A 17,623-nucleotide genomic window follows, 5' to 3' on the forward strand; every position below is an offset into this window, starting at 1 on the left:
AGGTGGTGTGTGTCAGTGGTGGCTGGTGTCACTTTATAGTAATGGTTGGAAGAGAATTAATGGATTGGTCTCAAACACATTAAACACCTGATTGTCCATGTGTTTGATACCATTCCATTCATTATGAGCCATCCTCCCCTCACTACAAGTCTAACTAATGTGCAGTTCTGGATATCAGATGAGTGTTTCCCAATGTGGGGGACAAATTATATAACCTAGGTGCTATCCTACTGTCAATCTGTTTTGTGACCCCTGCCCTCCCTCCCTTGGTTGCGTGATTGCATACTGCTGGTGAACTGTGGACTGCTGTGAGTCTGGCTAGTAGCAGGTGGCCTAGCTGGCTGCTAGTGCAGTTTGAGTGTGTAAGCACTGCAGGCAAGGTACAGCAAGTGTTCCAAAACATTCAGCAAGGTTGACCAATGCTTCGCTTGCATCAACATGCCTCACTGCAGAAGAAAATATATTTTCTTGGGCCAGTGGTTGCATGTTTTCACTGTTCCTGACAACCTTGGCAGCACAGATTGGAAACTTTGCTGAATGTCTTCAGTGCTTGGAAAAACACACCTCACCACGTCTACATAATATACAGAACCAACAGGGCTGAGGTAATGCAGAGAAAGGACACAAAAGAAAGTCCCTTCAACATGGTAAAAACTAGAGCCATTTCAAAGTGAAACCACACAGACACTAAGTGACCAAAAATTACATCTCTTTATTGAAATTGTTAAAAATGGACTGGAGTGGACAGTCAATTTGATTGTTTTAATTAGCTCACTAGATTATTTTGATTAATTCACTCATACAGATCCGAGCCTCATAGAATGAACATCCTCATCATGAACCCAACCATTAAAATGGACATACATTTTTTTAGGTTGTAAAAAAATTACCTACCATGTCAAAACTGCATAAAAATGGTCATTTCAAATAACATTTGATCAAACAAATAACTGAATCAAGAGATTTTCAGGTGGACACAGAGAAATCTCAGTTTCACAAACATTTCTAATATTAAATACAGTTCAATATAAATATTTATTTGGTCTATAAAAAGATGATTCTGTAAAACAAGCAATTCGACATGGACATTTGTTGTAGCCATGTCAAAAATCATCACAAATACTGCATCTGTAAGATTTGTTCATGCAAATATCTTATAAAATGCAGTTTGACAAATTAAGAACTAAGGACCAAATGCTTCAAATTAAAATGAGAAGCAAAAGGGAAACAAGTAACAGTGAAAAACATGGATAACTGTTTCAAACATCTGCTGTTTGAACAAAGTACTAAAGTATTAATGACAATCAACCTAATCTGCAGTTACAAGTGCAAAGGCAAAAGCACAGTTTTTAATATAATTAAAATGGAATTGAAATAGGTTGAACCCAACAACACTTTTACATGTCTCTCACCACTCTCCAATTCAATGGCTACAAAAAACATGAAAGGTTACAACTCCTTCCTGAAACACAGTAAAGGCACTAGGGTAGTAAGAACAGAGTTCTACTTAAGCCACAGTACAGCTACATTACTGAACCCTTTTCATTTGGTAGAAAAGTTTAAAAGAAACGGTGATCACATCACCATTTGAATGGAAAGTCATTAGGAATATCTTGGAAAACGTCACATCTTCATGTTGAAACTAAATGCTTTGAAATAAGACATAGATAACACAACCCAACAATTAACCATATCATTTCTTACATTTATTTAAAATAGTTTCTGATTATTAAGATTCACTTCAGAATTCTGAGGCCTTCAGTATAGAAATAACTACTGTAATCAGCATCAGGAAGATGCCCCCCCAATACACACGTAAATATTGGACTATAAATGATGCCTTCCTATAGGATACTTATGCTAAAAAAATATACATACTCTACTGCTGTTAACTTTATGTTCGTAATCTTATATTTTCTTATTGTTGTTGCATTGTCGAGAAGGAACACACATGCAAGTAAGCATTTTGTTAGACGACGAATACCATGCGTATCCCGCACATACAACTAATAACACTTGAGTTATCTGCATCGATCTAATGAACTTATCGTTCCTCAATCTGCAGGGAGGCTTCCTGGCCAAGATAAAACGGTAGTGCTAAATTAACTGACTGTCTAGGTCCAACCACACTGTTTATTAGAGGATCAGAATGATGTGCTCTATTTTAGTCCAAGTTTATTATCATATCAGAGCCCTGTACTGTCTGTTCACAATAACCACAAAAATGACCTTCCTTCTCACTGAAATGGAAGGAGACAAGCACAAATAAAACAAACTCTCACACGTAAGACAAGGCCACAACACAGCTGTCTCCTGAGCTCTTCCGGTCAACAGTGGCCAGTAAAAAACAGACAGACCAGCAAATGGACAGGGCAACAACAACAGTGCATTGTGGAAACAGTGCATTCCCAGCTAGCTCATAAAATTCGGAGAACCCCTACGTTTCTTAGAGTTTGGTGAGAGCGTGGTTGTCCTATGGTTATTTTGCATACAACCTTCCCACAACTTTCTGAGAATGGTGCTTCATAGTTGTTTGGCTTAGGAACATTCACATCACATTTAAATAAGTTGACCAAAAAAGTAATTCTCTTGGTATTTCATTACTTTAACAGAACGTTTCCTAAGAGTTCAAACATGGTTACATTTCATTTGAATGTTTATAAATGTTCTAGGAATGTTCTCCAACTGGTTTGACATGGGGAATGTTCTGAAATAGTTCAGAGAACATTAAGAAAACGTTCTTCAGTGGGAATTTCAGTACTTCAGCATAACCTTTTCTACAAGTTTCCTCATGGTTCTATTTAAAGTCACGTTCTCAAATTGTTCCGAGAACATTAAGAAAACTTTACATAAAAACCACAAGAAAACATTCAGAGAACGTTCTAAGAATGTTATTAAAAAAACATACATTCCGTTTTCAGCATCAACAAAACTGCCTCTATCCTCCACCTTGTTAAGTTTGTTCAGGTGTTGGCCACACCTGATCTTAATGCTTGTTTCCTTTGAAATGGGGTCTGTTTGAATAGACGAAAATTAATAGCTTTATATACAAAAGAAAAAGGCATACTAGCTCCATCCTGGTGGCGCAGTGGACTAAGTCCATGGATAGAGATCAGAATTTTATAGGTTTGAATCTCACTAATGTGGTCAAAATAAAATGTTTTTTACATGATTAATGTCTCAGGATATTCCTTTCCATGTGTCCTATCCATGCTTGGAGTAAAAAAAAAAGAAAGTTTACCCACTACAAGCTAGCATTGTTAAGGAAGTTATTAAAAAAAAATCAAAATAGCATATCATTTCTGTTCTCAGAGCGTTAATAAAACCTCCCAGGAAAACTTAAGGAACCAGAGTACAATGTTTTCAGAACCTCCATGCAACCTAAAAATAAAAGTTCCCAGAACAGGCAAAACTTTCACTTCTGTTCTCAGAATGTTTAAAAAAAAAAGCTTCAGTTTTAACAGTCAGGAAACACATAGCTTCGTTCCCAAAAACATACGTTCCCACCACTTACAAGGAACAATATGTGCTAGCTGGGTTTCTATTAGGACAGTACTATAGACATCTATATATCATATGTATTCCATAATCACGCTAGGATGTACAGTATAGCTTTCTTATCAAGCCTCTGCCCCTGTGGGCCAAGATACAGTTATGACAGTTGGTCCAGGAACAATATTGTTTTTCCAATAATAGATATACCTACAGTATACCTATGTCAGTGTGATCAGCACAGCAACGGGCTCCAGTCCTTTCAGTATTTTCTCTGCTAGTGGGAAACTGCTGGCATTCTTCCGGTCAGCACTATTCTTTTGTTAAAAACAATCAAAAACAAATCAATTAGCCAGACAAAATAACAATGCTATGATAGTATACCTATACTATATTATGTACCTCATTAAAGCAGTGAAAGCCTTGGTCACTTCTGGAAAGAGATATAGTAAGAACACTGAGGTAAGAGTAACTTTACACTCTTCAGTGCCTGTGGATCTAGTCCAGTCACTATGGACTTGGAACAAAGGATGCAAAGGAAGGTAGAGAGGGAGTACGGTTGGGGGGACATGAAGAGGGAATCTTCATTGTGCTAGTCAAAGAAACAAGGGGATGACACATACAGTGAGAGAAAAGAGTTACCAGTGTTCATTAAAGTACAACTAGAAGATAAACTGACTAGCTTAGTTACTGTTGAGGGGCTTTCCATGTGAAATCCCTCTGTGAATGCAAGTAATGTTTCTGAACGAAAGACGTCCAGAACCTGCATTTAAGCAGAACTTAGCTCCTATAGTTATTTACCCTTGGGATTGGTGTTATCTCCTCTAATCCTCCCTTGGCCCCTCCAAACACGAGACCCGCAGGAAGTGATTCCGTGCAGTCAGGTGCATCCCCTCCTATAAAACAGGAAGTTCCTCACTGTGTGTCTGAGCCAAGTCCTCCTGACGCTCAAAACAATCGCACTTTTAACCCTCTGACTTATAGGGCTAATGTCCTGTCCTCTATATATCCCACAGTGACACCACTGCATCATGTGCCTAGCCCCAGTCATGGCTTTTTTCTCATCAGTACAGAGTAAAAATCTATTTATTCAAACCTCAACAGATCATCTTCAATAATAATAGATAAAAAGAGCCCTTTAGAAAAATAGATAAGAGAACAACCAGGACGCAGACTGAAATTATCAGATTAGAATTGAATCCTCATTTTCTCCCAAGTACAAAAAAGCAGGGAAAGTATTTTAAATAAATACTCAGGATAGACTATGTATATACGGTTGGGGAAGGGGTGACTAATAATAGAGAGAGAATTTATTAGTCTAGTTGATCCATAACTTGCTCTGATGCCCAAAATCATTAGTGCGTTTCCTTTCAAATTGAGACCATAAAATGGGAAATTAAGATAAACAGAGGTCAAATTCTGATTGACAAAAAACAATTGAAGTAAGATATAGCAAATAGGATTTAGTAATCAGTGCTGACATCCTGTCAAATCTGTCTATAGGAGTTCCCTGATAAGAGGTTTCTGTCATTAGAACTGGCAGGGACAAAGGTTAGTGGTATAGGTGGTGGATGTACAGGATATGTAAGGTGTGAATTTCCCATGTTCCTATGGGCTTGGTTTTAGATGAGCAGGGGTGAGGACAGGGGACTGGGGGATCCACGGGGCTCTCTCATCAGGACAGCTGCAGGTAGGTGAAGAGCTGGGGCACCAGGAAGAGGGTGCTGAAGCCCACCATGCTGTACACAATGTACCTGTAGGGCAGCTCCACCTCCATGTGCTGCCGGGCCTTTCTTACGTCTCCACTGGGGATGCCAAAGATACGGCAGGCCAGAGGGATGGTGATGGCCTTCATGAGGGCCCTGATGGCCAGCAGCACCAGGACGCCCAGACACATCCTCAGCATGGCTACGGCCAGCAGGGTGGCACTGAGAGCCGGGGGGGTTAGGGGCAGCTGGTCCAGCGGGGGGTCGGGCATCAGGCCAAGGTAGTGGTTAAGGTGGGAGGCTAGGGCCACGCCAGCACCAGTGCCCAGGATTTGAGCGGTATCGCCCCGTGAGGTGCTCCAGGTGTCCAGGGTGAAGGAGAAGAGGCCCATGCCCAGGTGCAGGGAGATGATGATGAGGGGGGCGTAGCGGTATGTCAGGTTGAAGTTGTCAATCAGGTCCAGTGCTGGCCGGAATACCACCAGGATCAGGAGGCTGTACAGGAAGCCAGCAATGACATCCTAGAAAAAAAACAACATGAACAACTTAGCAAAGTATACACTATACAGACAGCACTCCTTAATAAATGCATATAATCTTAACAATGCTTTAAATCATGTGAGTAATGTATGACAGATTTTCAAGTCTTGCTTAACCTGAGTTTTTTTATTTGAAAATGACACAATAGAGGAAGACATGGGGTTGTCACAGCAACAAAGTCAGGTCTGCCTATCCGACCAGATCAGTTGAGGGAGTGTGATGATGTCGGTTTGTGGGAAATGCCTCATTTTCTAAATGGCATATCTCGAGTTCAAGTTTGAGGACAAAATAACAATATAAATACATACAGGAACAAGAATAGCAAACATAATTAAAATGTATAACATCAAGAAATTACAAAAGTTTTCGCAGAAGGGTAAGTTGTCCTTTCTAGTAGCTAATTTTCCCTATTCTTATCTAAAATGAGCTAGCTAGCTAGCTAGCTAGCATAAGGGGATCCATTCCAAGCACAGAGTAATTCTATTTGACAGGGCAACCTTCTTAGTTTCCCTACTAGTGTTTCATTCTAATAGTAATATCATATTCTTGACCTTCACTTTATATGATACACTTTTACAACATTAATTTCATTTTAATAATGTTGAAGTACTAATTAACAATACTCAATAAAATTGAGGAAGGTGGGACCTTAAACAGGTGTCCCAACTCTGTGGGCACTAAAGATCCCATGTTTTCACTGAATGTGTATATCAAACTGTATTCCTACCATGTGTGTATAAAAGTACCATATATGTGAAGTCTTTGAATAATGTATATGTAACAAAATATCTATAAAAACCTTTTATTTTAATTGAAGGGGGGTGGATGGGACCATAAAGTGGTGGTGTGACATGTTGTGCAGAAAAAGGACTGGCTAGGGAGAACAACCCACCAATCTGAAAAGAATCAGGCCAGGGGTCATGAAGCAGGCTATTCTGTTTAACAGAGAATAGGTTTGAATATCACTGATGCCGTGTCACAATAACAAAATATTGAAAGTTAAGGAAGTTGGCCTCCCGGGTGGCGCAGTGGTTAAGGGCGCTGTACTGCAGCGCCAGCTGTGCCACCAGAGACCCTGGGTTCGCGCCCAGTCTCTCTCGTAACCGGCTGCGACCGGGAGGTCCGTGGGGCGACGCACAATTGGCCTAGCATCGTCCGGGTTAGGGAGGGTTTGGCCGGTAGGGATATACTTGTCTCATCGCGCACCAGCGACTCCTGTGGCGGGACGGGAGCAGTGCGTGCTAATCAAGGTTGCCAGGTGCACAAGTGTTTCCTCCGACACATTGGTGCGGCTGGCTTCCGGGTTGGATGCGCCCTGTGTTAAGAAGCAGTGCGGCTTGGTTGGGTTGTGTATCGGAGGACGCATGACCTTCAACCTTCGTCTCTGCCGAGCCCGTACGGGAGTTGTAGCGATGAGACAAGATAGTAGTTATTAAAACAATTGGATACCACGAAATTGGGGAGAAAAAGGGGTAAAATTCTAAAAATACAAATAAATAAACAAAAAAGTTAAGGAAGTTATTAAAAAACCTCAAAATAACCATTTCTGATTTCAGAGCATTAATAAAACCTCCCAGGAAACCTTCAGGAACCAGAGTAAAACATTCTCAGAACCTCCCTACAACCTAAAAATAAAAGTTTTCAATTCCAAGATTTTTCGTCTTTTCACACCACTTCGAACCTAAATCCAATGACATGGCGACATTTTTGTTGTTGATTTCACATTTGCTGACAACTCAACCAAAATGAAATCAAAAATAGATGTCGAAATGTCGTCTGTGCCCAGTGGGCATAGATCATCCTACCTCTACCCCGCTCTTCATGCTGTCAGTCATTAACCCACCCTGGCCTACACGTGTCTACCACAGCCATGTCAAAGTCATTCCACATTCACGTGTTGGCACTTGGCAGCCTCTCTGTGTGACCTCAAGTGGTAAAATCACTGCAAGGCCACATGTTACAATCAAAGGGACTTTCAGAGCTCCAGAGGCGAGATAGAGCTATTTCACTGTGTGCCTCTGGCCTAAGAAGCACTTTCAGACAAGCTTCTATTTCCACTACTGACAGGGTTTCTGTTAGGGAAATGTGGCACCGGACAACATGACTGGGAAGATTTTAACTTACCGCCATTTGAGAAATTTACCAGACCCATATGCATTGGCTGCAAAACCCAGTAGGGTCCACCAGCGGTGTCCAAGAATTATAAATCACATTTAGATAATGGTAATGCATCTTAACATCTAATGCGTCATAATAAAAAATAAAAAAATGTATTTCCAACAATCTACTCTTCCATAATCACCAATCCTCGGTGTGAAAGAGCAATGGAAGTTATCGGCCTACTGCTGCATTGGCCTGTGGGCTATGAGTTCCATGCGCTCATTTCTTTAGCCGCCAATCATTAATTACCGTGTATCAATGTGTCCATATGGCAGATGCTGGTGATCTCTCATTAGTTTACTTTTAGGTTATCATTTTCATTCAGATTTTTTAGAGTAACCAGTTGACAATGATTTTGAGAAACAAAAGCGTTATTAATGAAGTTAAATTGTTCCATGAAAATGCGCATATGAAAATCATAACTGGCATGCAGAACATACTAATAGGTAGGATACATTGTTTGTTTCCCCAAACTTTAAACTCAAGTGCCTATGAAGTCTTTATAAAATAACTGACTCCATGTTTCCATTGTCAGATTTTGCCTATAGGTTACTTTGAAGTGAGGTAAGACATGCCTCATAACATGAAATAGAACATTCAGGTTCCAAACCATTAAGTAGTCTAAAAATGTATACTGCCTCCACCCTACATTGTAAAGGAGTGGGTGATGTGCTAATAGCCTGTTGCCTACACTTGAATGGGAGATTACTTCAATTACAAGTTGAGAAGGGGGAAAAAATAGCTCTTTTTAATTGTGCACCAACCGTTTTTAACACACTATTACATTTAGAAGTGTTGTGCAATTAATGGTCTTCTAAAAGCACATGTTTTACTCCAGCAGCAACCAGCTGAGGAGATGCAGGAGAATTCCAGCTCAAAATAGGCTCTGTATGTGTGATAGTTGTGTTGGATAAATAAGAAACATGATGACTAACGAAAATACACACAGACCAATTTAATTCCACAAATTGCAAATTAACCTATAGTCCGATAAACATGACAGTGAAATTGATTTCCATTAATGAATAAAAAGCATTCTTTTGGAATGGATTTTTTTTCCCCGGTCATTTTGGCCGGCAACAGTTTTATTTCTCGGCTTTTCTTTTGTTCGTTTTTTGTCCCGAAACTGAAAACCTGTTACAGCCTCTCACAGTAACCTATGTACCCATAATAAGTATCAATACTTGTCCATATAAGTTCAATATTTAATTTCAAATGCAGGGACTTAAAAAAATAAATCACAATATCCTTCAATGTCAATGTAGGCTTTACCAGGCATGCCTCAGTACCAGGAGAAAATAGTCTCTGGTCCAAAGTTTGACTGTTAACTGTGAAGTCAACAAAAAGAAAAGTAGCAGGAAATATTCCATAGATGGGGTCACTAAGAGTTTATATCCTTATCAATGCCCTTGTAATGATTTATCACCTTCTGTCTTTTAATCATTAAGAATTAGTCTCTCTTTGTGAATAGTATCACTAGTCTGTCCCAACCGTTGTCTCCATTGGTCCAACTAGGCTAAACTCAGAAACCCTGAAAATGTAGCTTGTGCTGACACTACACTAGCATTAATCTAGTGCTACTCAGTGCTCTCTCTAACCCCAGCCAAACCAGCACTCATAAAGCCTATAGAGAGAAATACCATGAACTGTGGCATACAACCCACAGAATCATTTATGACATAGGTCCTACATTGCCTACCATTACAGAAAGCCTGGAAGGAGGATAGAGAATAGACAACTCTTGGTCTCTTGTATTACCTCTTAGATCCTAAATGACTTAATAGGATCAGCTATCAAGCCTCATTAGTTCCAATGACCGTATATTCCCAGCTTAATGAGACAGGCCTGGAGGACCAAGCTTTGTTAGCCTCTCAGATGGTGGAGAAGATAGTGCTGGCATATCTACGGTAATTCCTTTAGCTACATTTCAAACCATTCCTGTGTAGGAAAAGAGGGGGAAGCGTATTCATTGAGCAAGATAATATTTTAAGTTGATACAGAATCCATTAAGCAGTGAAGCCTGGCAATGGTCAGAGACCACAAATCCAGCAGACCCCAGAAAACAGTTTCTGATATAATGTCCCCCAGACACAACATTTAGCCCCATTAATAGTGTTAGCTCTGCCATTAAAGGCTTATATGAGCTGGAAACAAGCCCCCCCATGTCCTGTACAGAGAGACACAGATCAACAGTGTACATGAGGGGGTCAGTGAAGCTATAGAGAAGGAGGAGAGGCTACACAGGGTTACTGCCTGGGGCTGGGTAACTACTAACTCCCTTGCCTGTGCCTAGTTGACTGCACTGCATCAGTCAACTCCCTGAGACATGATACAGGCATCACCAAAGCAACAGTTGCCCGTGCGACCGGCAGTCAAACGCAACATTGCAGCCAACCAGGTCAATGACATCATACCAGTAAGCGACAACAACATCACCCCTTGGGACTTAATTGGAGCTGTGGAAACAAACGCACACGTTCTGAAAAACACAGACACTGTCACTCACAAACAGCCAGCGAGTCAAACATGCACAGTTCTGTCTCTCTGGTGCTTAGATGTAGAAATGGAGGCCAACAGGCAGGTCCATATTAGGACAGACAGCATGCCTCATCGCTACTAGTCTCACTCTCCAGATGGGCCTACTGCCTGCCTGCCACATCTGAGCTGTGTGTTCTATTACATAAGAGAAAAAAACATTTTGGGATAAAAAAAAATACAAAAAATGGCCTTTACTTTCTTCTTCAAAGAAAGTTTCAGGATAAATACTCATACCCTGACGACAGCATTGCCGCTTATAGGACAGATGGGTCTGCACTGTAGACCTTAAGGCACTACACAAAGGCAAATATAAATCTGTAATGTTCTCATTTCCCTAAAGCCCAGTGGCAGACAGACTAAACATGCCCATGGAGTTGTGTGGTAGACGACACAGAGTGGAGTAGTGTTTATAAACTGTGCCTGAATGCATCCCATAGTAAGCCACTGTTTCAATCCAATGCATTTATTTTAGTATCTTTCTGGTGCTGGGACTAGTTATTTCTCCACTGGTTCCTGTTATGGGAGATTGGTGATAGTCCCTATGATCATAGAGGAGTAACCTAGAATTTGTTAAATTACCAACAACAACCTCTCTCATGTTGTCCCAACTTCTAGCTGAAAGTAGTTGAGGGCCACCAGCACCAGCCTTTGTGGGTATGTGGTATAGAGAGACCACCTCCATAGACCAACATGTTGCCTGCCATGTGGAGGTCAGAACCCCTCTTCCGGCTTACCAGACCACCAGCTTTGTATCTGATAAGCCCGCTCTTCCCTAAAATGCCTATAATCATTTGATCTACTGTAGAATCACTATGCTCTCCCCTCCCAAAGAAATCATCATTTTTTGCAGTGTTGTAACTGTCCAATACAGGCCTCTACTGAGGTGTCTATAACCTACAGGCAGTCCGGGAGAAGACACTAGAGTAGAGCCAGCGTCTGACACAAAGCTCAGGACAAGGTGACATTACGGTTTAGATACTGTTTCACATAGGTTAGGTATCAAATTCAAGTGCTTTCAAGACATGCCAGCAGTGAACAGTCCTGAATCAACTAGCTGAGTGGTTGACAGTAGAGGTCGACCGATTCTGATTTTTCAACGCCGATACTGATTATTGGAGGACCAAAAAAAGCCGATACCGATTAAATCGGACAATTTTTTATATAGATATTTGTAATAATGACAATTACAACAATACTGAATAAACACTTATTGTAACTTAATATAATTCATAAATAAAATGTATTTTGTCTGAATTAAATAATGCAAAAACACAGTGTAAAAAAGCTAACGTTTAAGTTCCTTGCTCAGAACATATGAAAGCTGGTGGTTCAATACTCCCAGTTCTTCAATATTCTCAGTTAAGAAGTTTTAGGTTTTAGTTATTATAGGAATTAAGACGCGTCGTCTATTTATCTCTATACCATTTCTATTTCATATACCTTTGACTATTGGATGTTCTTATAGGCACTTTAGTATTGCCAGTCTAATCTCGGGAGTTGATAGGCTTGAAGTCATAAACAGCGCTGTGCTTCAAGCATTGCTAAGAGCTGCTGGCAAACGCAGTAAAGTACTGTTTGAATGAATGTATACAAGCATGCTGCTGCCTACCATCGCTCAGTCAGACTGCTCTATCAAATATCAAACCATAGACTTAATCATAAAATAATAAACACAGAAATACGAGCCATTGGTCATTAATATGGTCAAATCCGGAAACTATAATTTTGAAAACAAAACGTTTATTCTTTCAGTGAAATTCAGAACCGTTACCTATTTTATCGAACGGGGCACAACCCTAAGTCTAAATATTGCTGTTACATTGCACAACCCTCAATGTTATGTCAAAATTATGTAAAATTCTGGCAAATGGGTTCACAGTTTGAGCCAGGCGGCCCAAACTGTTGCATATACCCTGACTGTTTGCACTGAACGCAAGAGAAGTGACAATTTCCCTAGTTAATATCGCCTGCTAACATGAAATTCTTTTAACTAAACGATTTTTAAAAAGGCATTGATGTTTGTGGTTAGGTACATTTGTGCAACGATTGTGCTTTTTTCACGAATGCCCTTTTGTTAAATCATCACCCGTTTGGCGAAGTTGAAGTAGGCTGTGATTCAATGATAAATTAACAGGCACCGCATTGATTGATGCTGCTGTTCCAGTTTCAACTGACCTGAGCCCTAGGACCATGCCCCAGGACTACCTGACATGATGACTCCTTGCTGTCCCCAGTCCACCTGGCCATGCTGCTGCTCCAGTTTCAACTTCCACCTGACTGTGCTGCTGCTCCAGTTTCAACTGTTCTGCCTTATTATTATTCGACCATGCTGGTCATTTATGAACATTTGAACATCTTGGCCATGTTCTGTTATAATCTCCACCCGGCACAGCCAGAAGAGGACTGGCCACCCCACATAGCCTGGTTCCTCTCTAGGTTTCTTCCTAGGTATTGGCCTTTCAAGGGAGTTTTTCCTAGCCACCGTGCTTCTACACCTGCATTGCTTGCTGTTTGGGGTTTTAGGCTGGGTTTCTGTACAGCACTTTGAGATATCAGCTGATGTACGAAGGGCTATATAAATAAATTTGATTTGATTTGATTTGATTGATTATATGCAACGCAGGTTAAGCTAGTTAACCTAGTAATATCATCAACCATGTGTAGTTAACTAGTGATTATGTGAAGATTGATTGTGTTTTAATAAGATAAGTTTAATGCTAGCTAGCAACTTACAGCCACAAGGTCCTTTCGACACTGCACTCGCATAACAGGTGGTCAGCCTGCTGCGCAGTTTCCTCGTGGATTGCAATGTAATCGGCCATAATCGGCATCCAAAAGGCCGATTACCGAATGGTTATGAAAACTTTAAATCGGACATGCCGATTAAAATCGGTCGACCTCTAGTTGACAGCCTGGTTGATATTAGTGTAAATGGCAGGTACCAGCACAAATATGTGAAGTAAGGTAGACTTACCAGGATGGAGTGCATACCCATGTAGATGCGGCTTATGCAGACCAGCACACACCAGCACATTGCCAGAGTGAACCCAAACATGAAGGGGTACTGTAGAGAGAGTAAGAGAGCGATGAGGATGGAGAAAGCGTAGATGAAATTATACTTCAATAGAATACGTCAACCCCTGATCTATAGCAGGGGTGTCAAACGCATGGTTTTTGTTTTTCCCTTTGAATTAAAACCTAGACAACCAAGTGAGGGGAGTTCATTACTAATTAGTGAGTAAGTACAATGGAGAAGCAAAAACCCATTCACTCAGCCCTGTGTGGAATGAGTTTAAAACGTGATATATAGGCATATATACACTTCTCAGCAATGCTTATTGAAATTGATTTGACAGACCTTTGGGATAGTACTCAAAAGAAGGGGGGCTAAACACACATCGTTCAGTCACACAAGGATTATGCATTTTTCTACACAGCCTGCCACTTGAGTTATTTTCTTATCAGATGGAGTGCACTTGGTCCATAAAAAGAGAGAGATAAAGGGTGAGGACTGCTGAGGTTTGCACAGAATCCCTGTAACCTCCCCCGGTTGTCCTTACTCCCACTCATCTGGGACTGAAACCTTGAGGGGAAATCAAGATGACTTAATTAACCAGAGTGGAGCCTAAACTTGCCGCAACACACACATCATCATACTGGATTCACAGCACACTACTGGTTCCTCTGCAGAACTGAACACGCATATGGTTGGAGATTTCAGTGTCAAATGAAAAGTAATTAGTCCATCCAGTGAACAATGCCTCTCTGAAGGCTTTACACACAAGAGACTGAGAAACACTAGGGGAACAGAGAGCGAAAGAGGGAGAGAAAAAGCTAATGTGTGTGTGTAGTAGACACAAAGCCAGGCCACACACATAGCCTGCTGCCCTACTGCCTGCCCTCCTAAACTGTCCTGAGGTCAGTGTGTCTGTGGGAGCAGAGAGCAGGGGGTTGATGAAATCACAAGCCTTGTGGTGGAAGACTGTCCAAACAGCCCTGTCAACACATGAACTATCTGTTGAGGGGCCCCATCCATGTTAACATGCTCGTTTGGTTTGGAAGCCCACTGACAGACCTCTTATGCTCTGGTGTGTGGTCATACTGTAGCTAAGTCAGGCAAACATTTATGGAGGTGGTGTGTGTACAGCACTATGCTGTGTGCAGCTTGTGGTTCACTGGCCGCTTGTTATTGAGAAGGATCTCTGCTGGGCTTGTAGCTCTGTGATCACTTGGTGGTGGTGGATCCCTACATTACTCAGTTGAGATGCTGACAGAGACGGGACTGGATTTTCAGTGCAAAGTCTACAGCAGCTTTCTGTGTTATATCAACAGAGCCAAAATAAAAGGTCACATCTGTAAACATGGTTTGAATGGTTGTCCTCCCGACCAGGCCTGTAGCAGCCTATTGCCAGGGAAATGTTTTTCTCCATGTATTAGATCTGTCCCACAGAGGACCTTGTTTGCCTCTCCCTCTGGCTGTCCTCTTACTGCCAGCGTCTTCATACAGAGAGACATCTGGCTCTAATTACTCGTGCAGAGCCGGAAAGACTGTGATGGGAGGGGGTCTGCAGCACATCCCAAATACTTGAACTGCTCAGGCAAGTCAGCGGCAGGCATTCCGCATGAAGACTACGGCATGCCAGAGCAAGTCAGAGAGAGAACTGTAAGGACGATACAAAAACAGCCTAATGAAAGAGCATGATAGGCCTATCATGTTGAGAGGACTGTCTTTTTGAGTCAAATCTGAAACAACACAATGGCTGGGCCCGTGGCGTAACTCTAGTGCTGAGGCAAAAGATGTGAATGGCTTATCTGATGACCTGCAGGAGGCTTGGTTCCTCTCTTATCTCCAGGCAAACATATAGTGAGCAGTGCACATACATCAATCCCTCCCCTGCACTCATGGTATGATTCAAACAGCATCATTGTCGCCTCTGAAATTATTCTCCAGCAGAGTGCTTTAGAACTCGGCTGCCAGAAGGAGTATGTCAAACTCGGCAACTCTTTCCCCAACGTTGCTGTAAGTAAGAGTTCTCTATCAGCTAACCTGGTAAATGAAAAGTTAATGAGTAATAATAAGAGTAGAGACCATATGGCCAGGTGTATATGTAGACCTTACAGACTATTATGTCAACATTTGCATACTGTACGAGGAAACAGGGAATGTATGGGAGGGATTTAGCCTACAGGCAGCGTAGGGGAAGAAGTCAGTGCACTGTCAAGGTAATGACAGTGGAGCCATGAAGCACTCCTTTCTTTTCTTTGGCTCTTTCATGCTTCGTGATGATTTGGTATGAGACAACGAGTAATAAGGCCAGGGGCTAACAAAAGACTATAAAAATGAGCACTGACTGTGGGAGTAATGCAATATCTTCTGCAACTGCACACTGAAAGGAATCATGTCTGAGACACTGTAGAACTCTGATATAATTGTATAATTAACCCTTAGTCTAGCTAGGCTGCTTGGGGGAGATTGAAGTTCAATGTTTTGTCCCCCCCAAAAAATTACACTTCACAAGTGACAGTAACATCAATAAATAAATCCATAGAACAAGGGCTTCATATTTGCATGTCTGTCAGCTGAAGCAGCCTTGAGGACATTGGACCCTTACAACTGTAACAAGTTGATGACGCCACTTACAGTGGGGTTACTAAGAGGAACTTGATGTTGAAACTTGATGTTTTCCTCAATAGCTGCCAGTTCCATGAAAACACTGCCAAGTGGGGAAGCAATTTGATCAAACTGTGCATTGATACTTCCTCCTAACTGAAAACAACATAGCAAAACTTTACCTCCCAACGGCCATAGGTCAGCAGTAACAGTGAGAAGGGAATGGCCGTGCCTGACATGGCGTGTGTAGAGGGCATACTGTACTCAGAGTTGTAGAACATCTCCACCTTGACCACGGGCGGTGAGGCTGGCCTGGACGATCGAATGACATCCTTAGTGCTCTGGCCAAGGTACATGACCCAAACCCAGATGGCGATCAGACGCCGGCTTACATAAGCGTCCACGTTCCATATGATGAACGGGAAGAAGGTGATGTAAAACAGCTCGTTGCCCAGCTCAGTTCCTAAGGTGAACAGGTAGTACAAAAACTTGTTCTCGATTAAAAACTCCTGGCCCACATCGCCTGTCAGGGAATTTTTGCGCAGCGGTTTGACAGTAGTCTTAGGACCGGGGTCCTCACTAAGCCGTTCATCAGGTGTCTCAGAGGTGCATTCCACCCTGGACCCGTTGACGCCACTTGAGCCGTTTTCTTTGAGGTCCCGTACCCCGACATCACTGGATCTTGCGAGGCGGCAACCGCTCCCGATGTGCCCGGCCGTTTTCCCCGCAGGAGTTACCACTGACCCGTTCTGAGAAGCATTGACTACTCCTTCCTGTTTCAAACTGTTCTCCGGCGAGGTGACTTTTCTCTGCCGGAGACTCTTGGTTTTCTCCCCTTCTCCTCCGTTGACAGTACATTTCTCATTTTCACCCTGGAGATCGCTAATGCTGTTGTTGTGCAAGCAAGCTCGTTCCACTTCTTTGGTCTCTGCTGGGTTCCTTGAAAACGTCCCGCTCACACCGCAAATCTGCTGAAACCGTGCTACATGAATCGGGTCTTGGAGATAATTACAGAGTTGTCCAATTTGCGTTATAATATTGTGTGCCATGTTGATTCAATATAGAGCACTGTGTATTTACTATAAATTAACCGTTCCTAGCTAGCTAACGTTAGCCATATAGCAAGCTTCCTATGCTTTCAAGCAGCAGCTCGTGCATCATGAGTTATTGCTCATTCCATATAGCTTATTCCCATAAAATAAACACGTGTATCACGTTTTCCTGTCGAAGGAAGCAACAAGGCCGGTTAAAAGATCAGGTGATACTTTACAATGTTCGGCAAACACGTTTTAGATGACAGAGCCTTTTTCTCGTAGCTAGTCGTCCTGGAACCTCCGCTATCTCAAGTAGTATCCGGTTAATGATAGATCTATGAAGTGCTCGCGAACGCGCACGCATGGGTGACGCACTCACGATTTCAACGGGACTGTGCTTGTATTCAGGTTATCGATTCCTTTGGACGTCCCTACTCTAAACCCTAACACGAATCCCTACCCATAACGCGTACGTAACCATAACCCATACAGTAACCATTTAAAACGTAAACTTCAATGCGGTAGGGACCGTCCCTAAGGGA

The 17,623-nt window shown here is 41.9% G+C and overlaps 1 protein-coding gene across 1 annotated transcript; it reads right to left on the minus strand.

Annotated features, from left to right (window-relative positions):
• Window positions 1–692: 692 nt before the first annotated feature.
• LOC109894442 (sphingosine-1-phosphate phosphatase 1) lies at window positions 693–17,447 on the minus strand. The gene is made up of 3 exons (XM_020487936.2): window positions 16,230–17,447; window positions 13,411–13,500; window positions 693–5,719 (listed from the first exon to the last, which is right to left on the minus strand). Exons 1-3 carry the CDS (start codon window positions 17,094–17,096, stop codon window positions 5,168–5,170), a joined length of 1,509 nt encoding a protein of 502 aa, XP_020343525.1. The 5' UTR covers window positions 17,097–17,447; the 3' UTR covers window positions 693–5,167.
• Window positions 17,448–17,623: the final 176 nt, after the last annotated feature.

The sequence above is a fragment of the Oncorhynchus kisutch genome, linkage group LG7 (genome assembly GCF_002021735.2).
Source record: "Oncorhynchus kisutch isolate 150728-3 linkage group LG7, Okis_V2, whole genome shotgun sequence".
Lineage (NCBI taxonomy): Eukaryota > Metazoa > Chordata > Actinopteri > Salmoniformes > Salmonidae > Oncorhynchus > Oncorhynchus kisutch.

Coding starts and splice junctions, on each gene's coding strand:
- LOC109894442 (XM_020487936.2), bottom strand. CDS start 17,096: ATGGCACACAATATTATAACGCAAATTGGACAACTCTGTAATTATCTC. Junction 13,501..16,229: donor TGACCTATGGCCGTTGGGAG/GTAAAGTTTTGC, acceptor CTCTCTCTACAG/TACCCCTTCATGTTTGGGTT. Junction 5,720..13,410: donor TGGGTATGCACTCCATCCTG/GTAAGTCTACCT, acceptor TTTTTTTTCTAG/GATGTCATTGCTGGCTTCCT.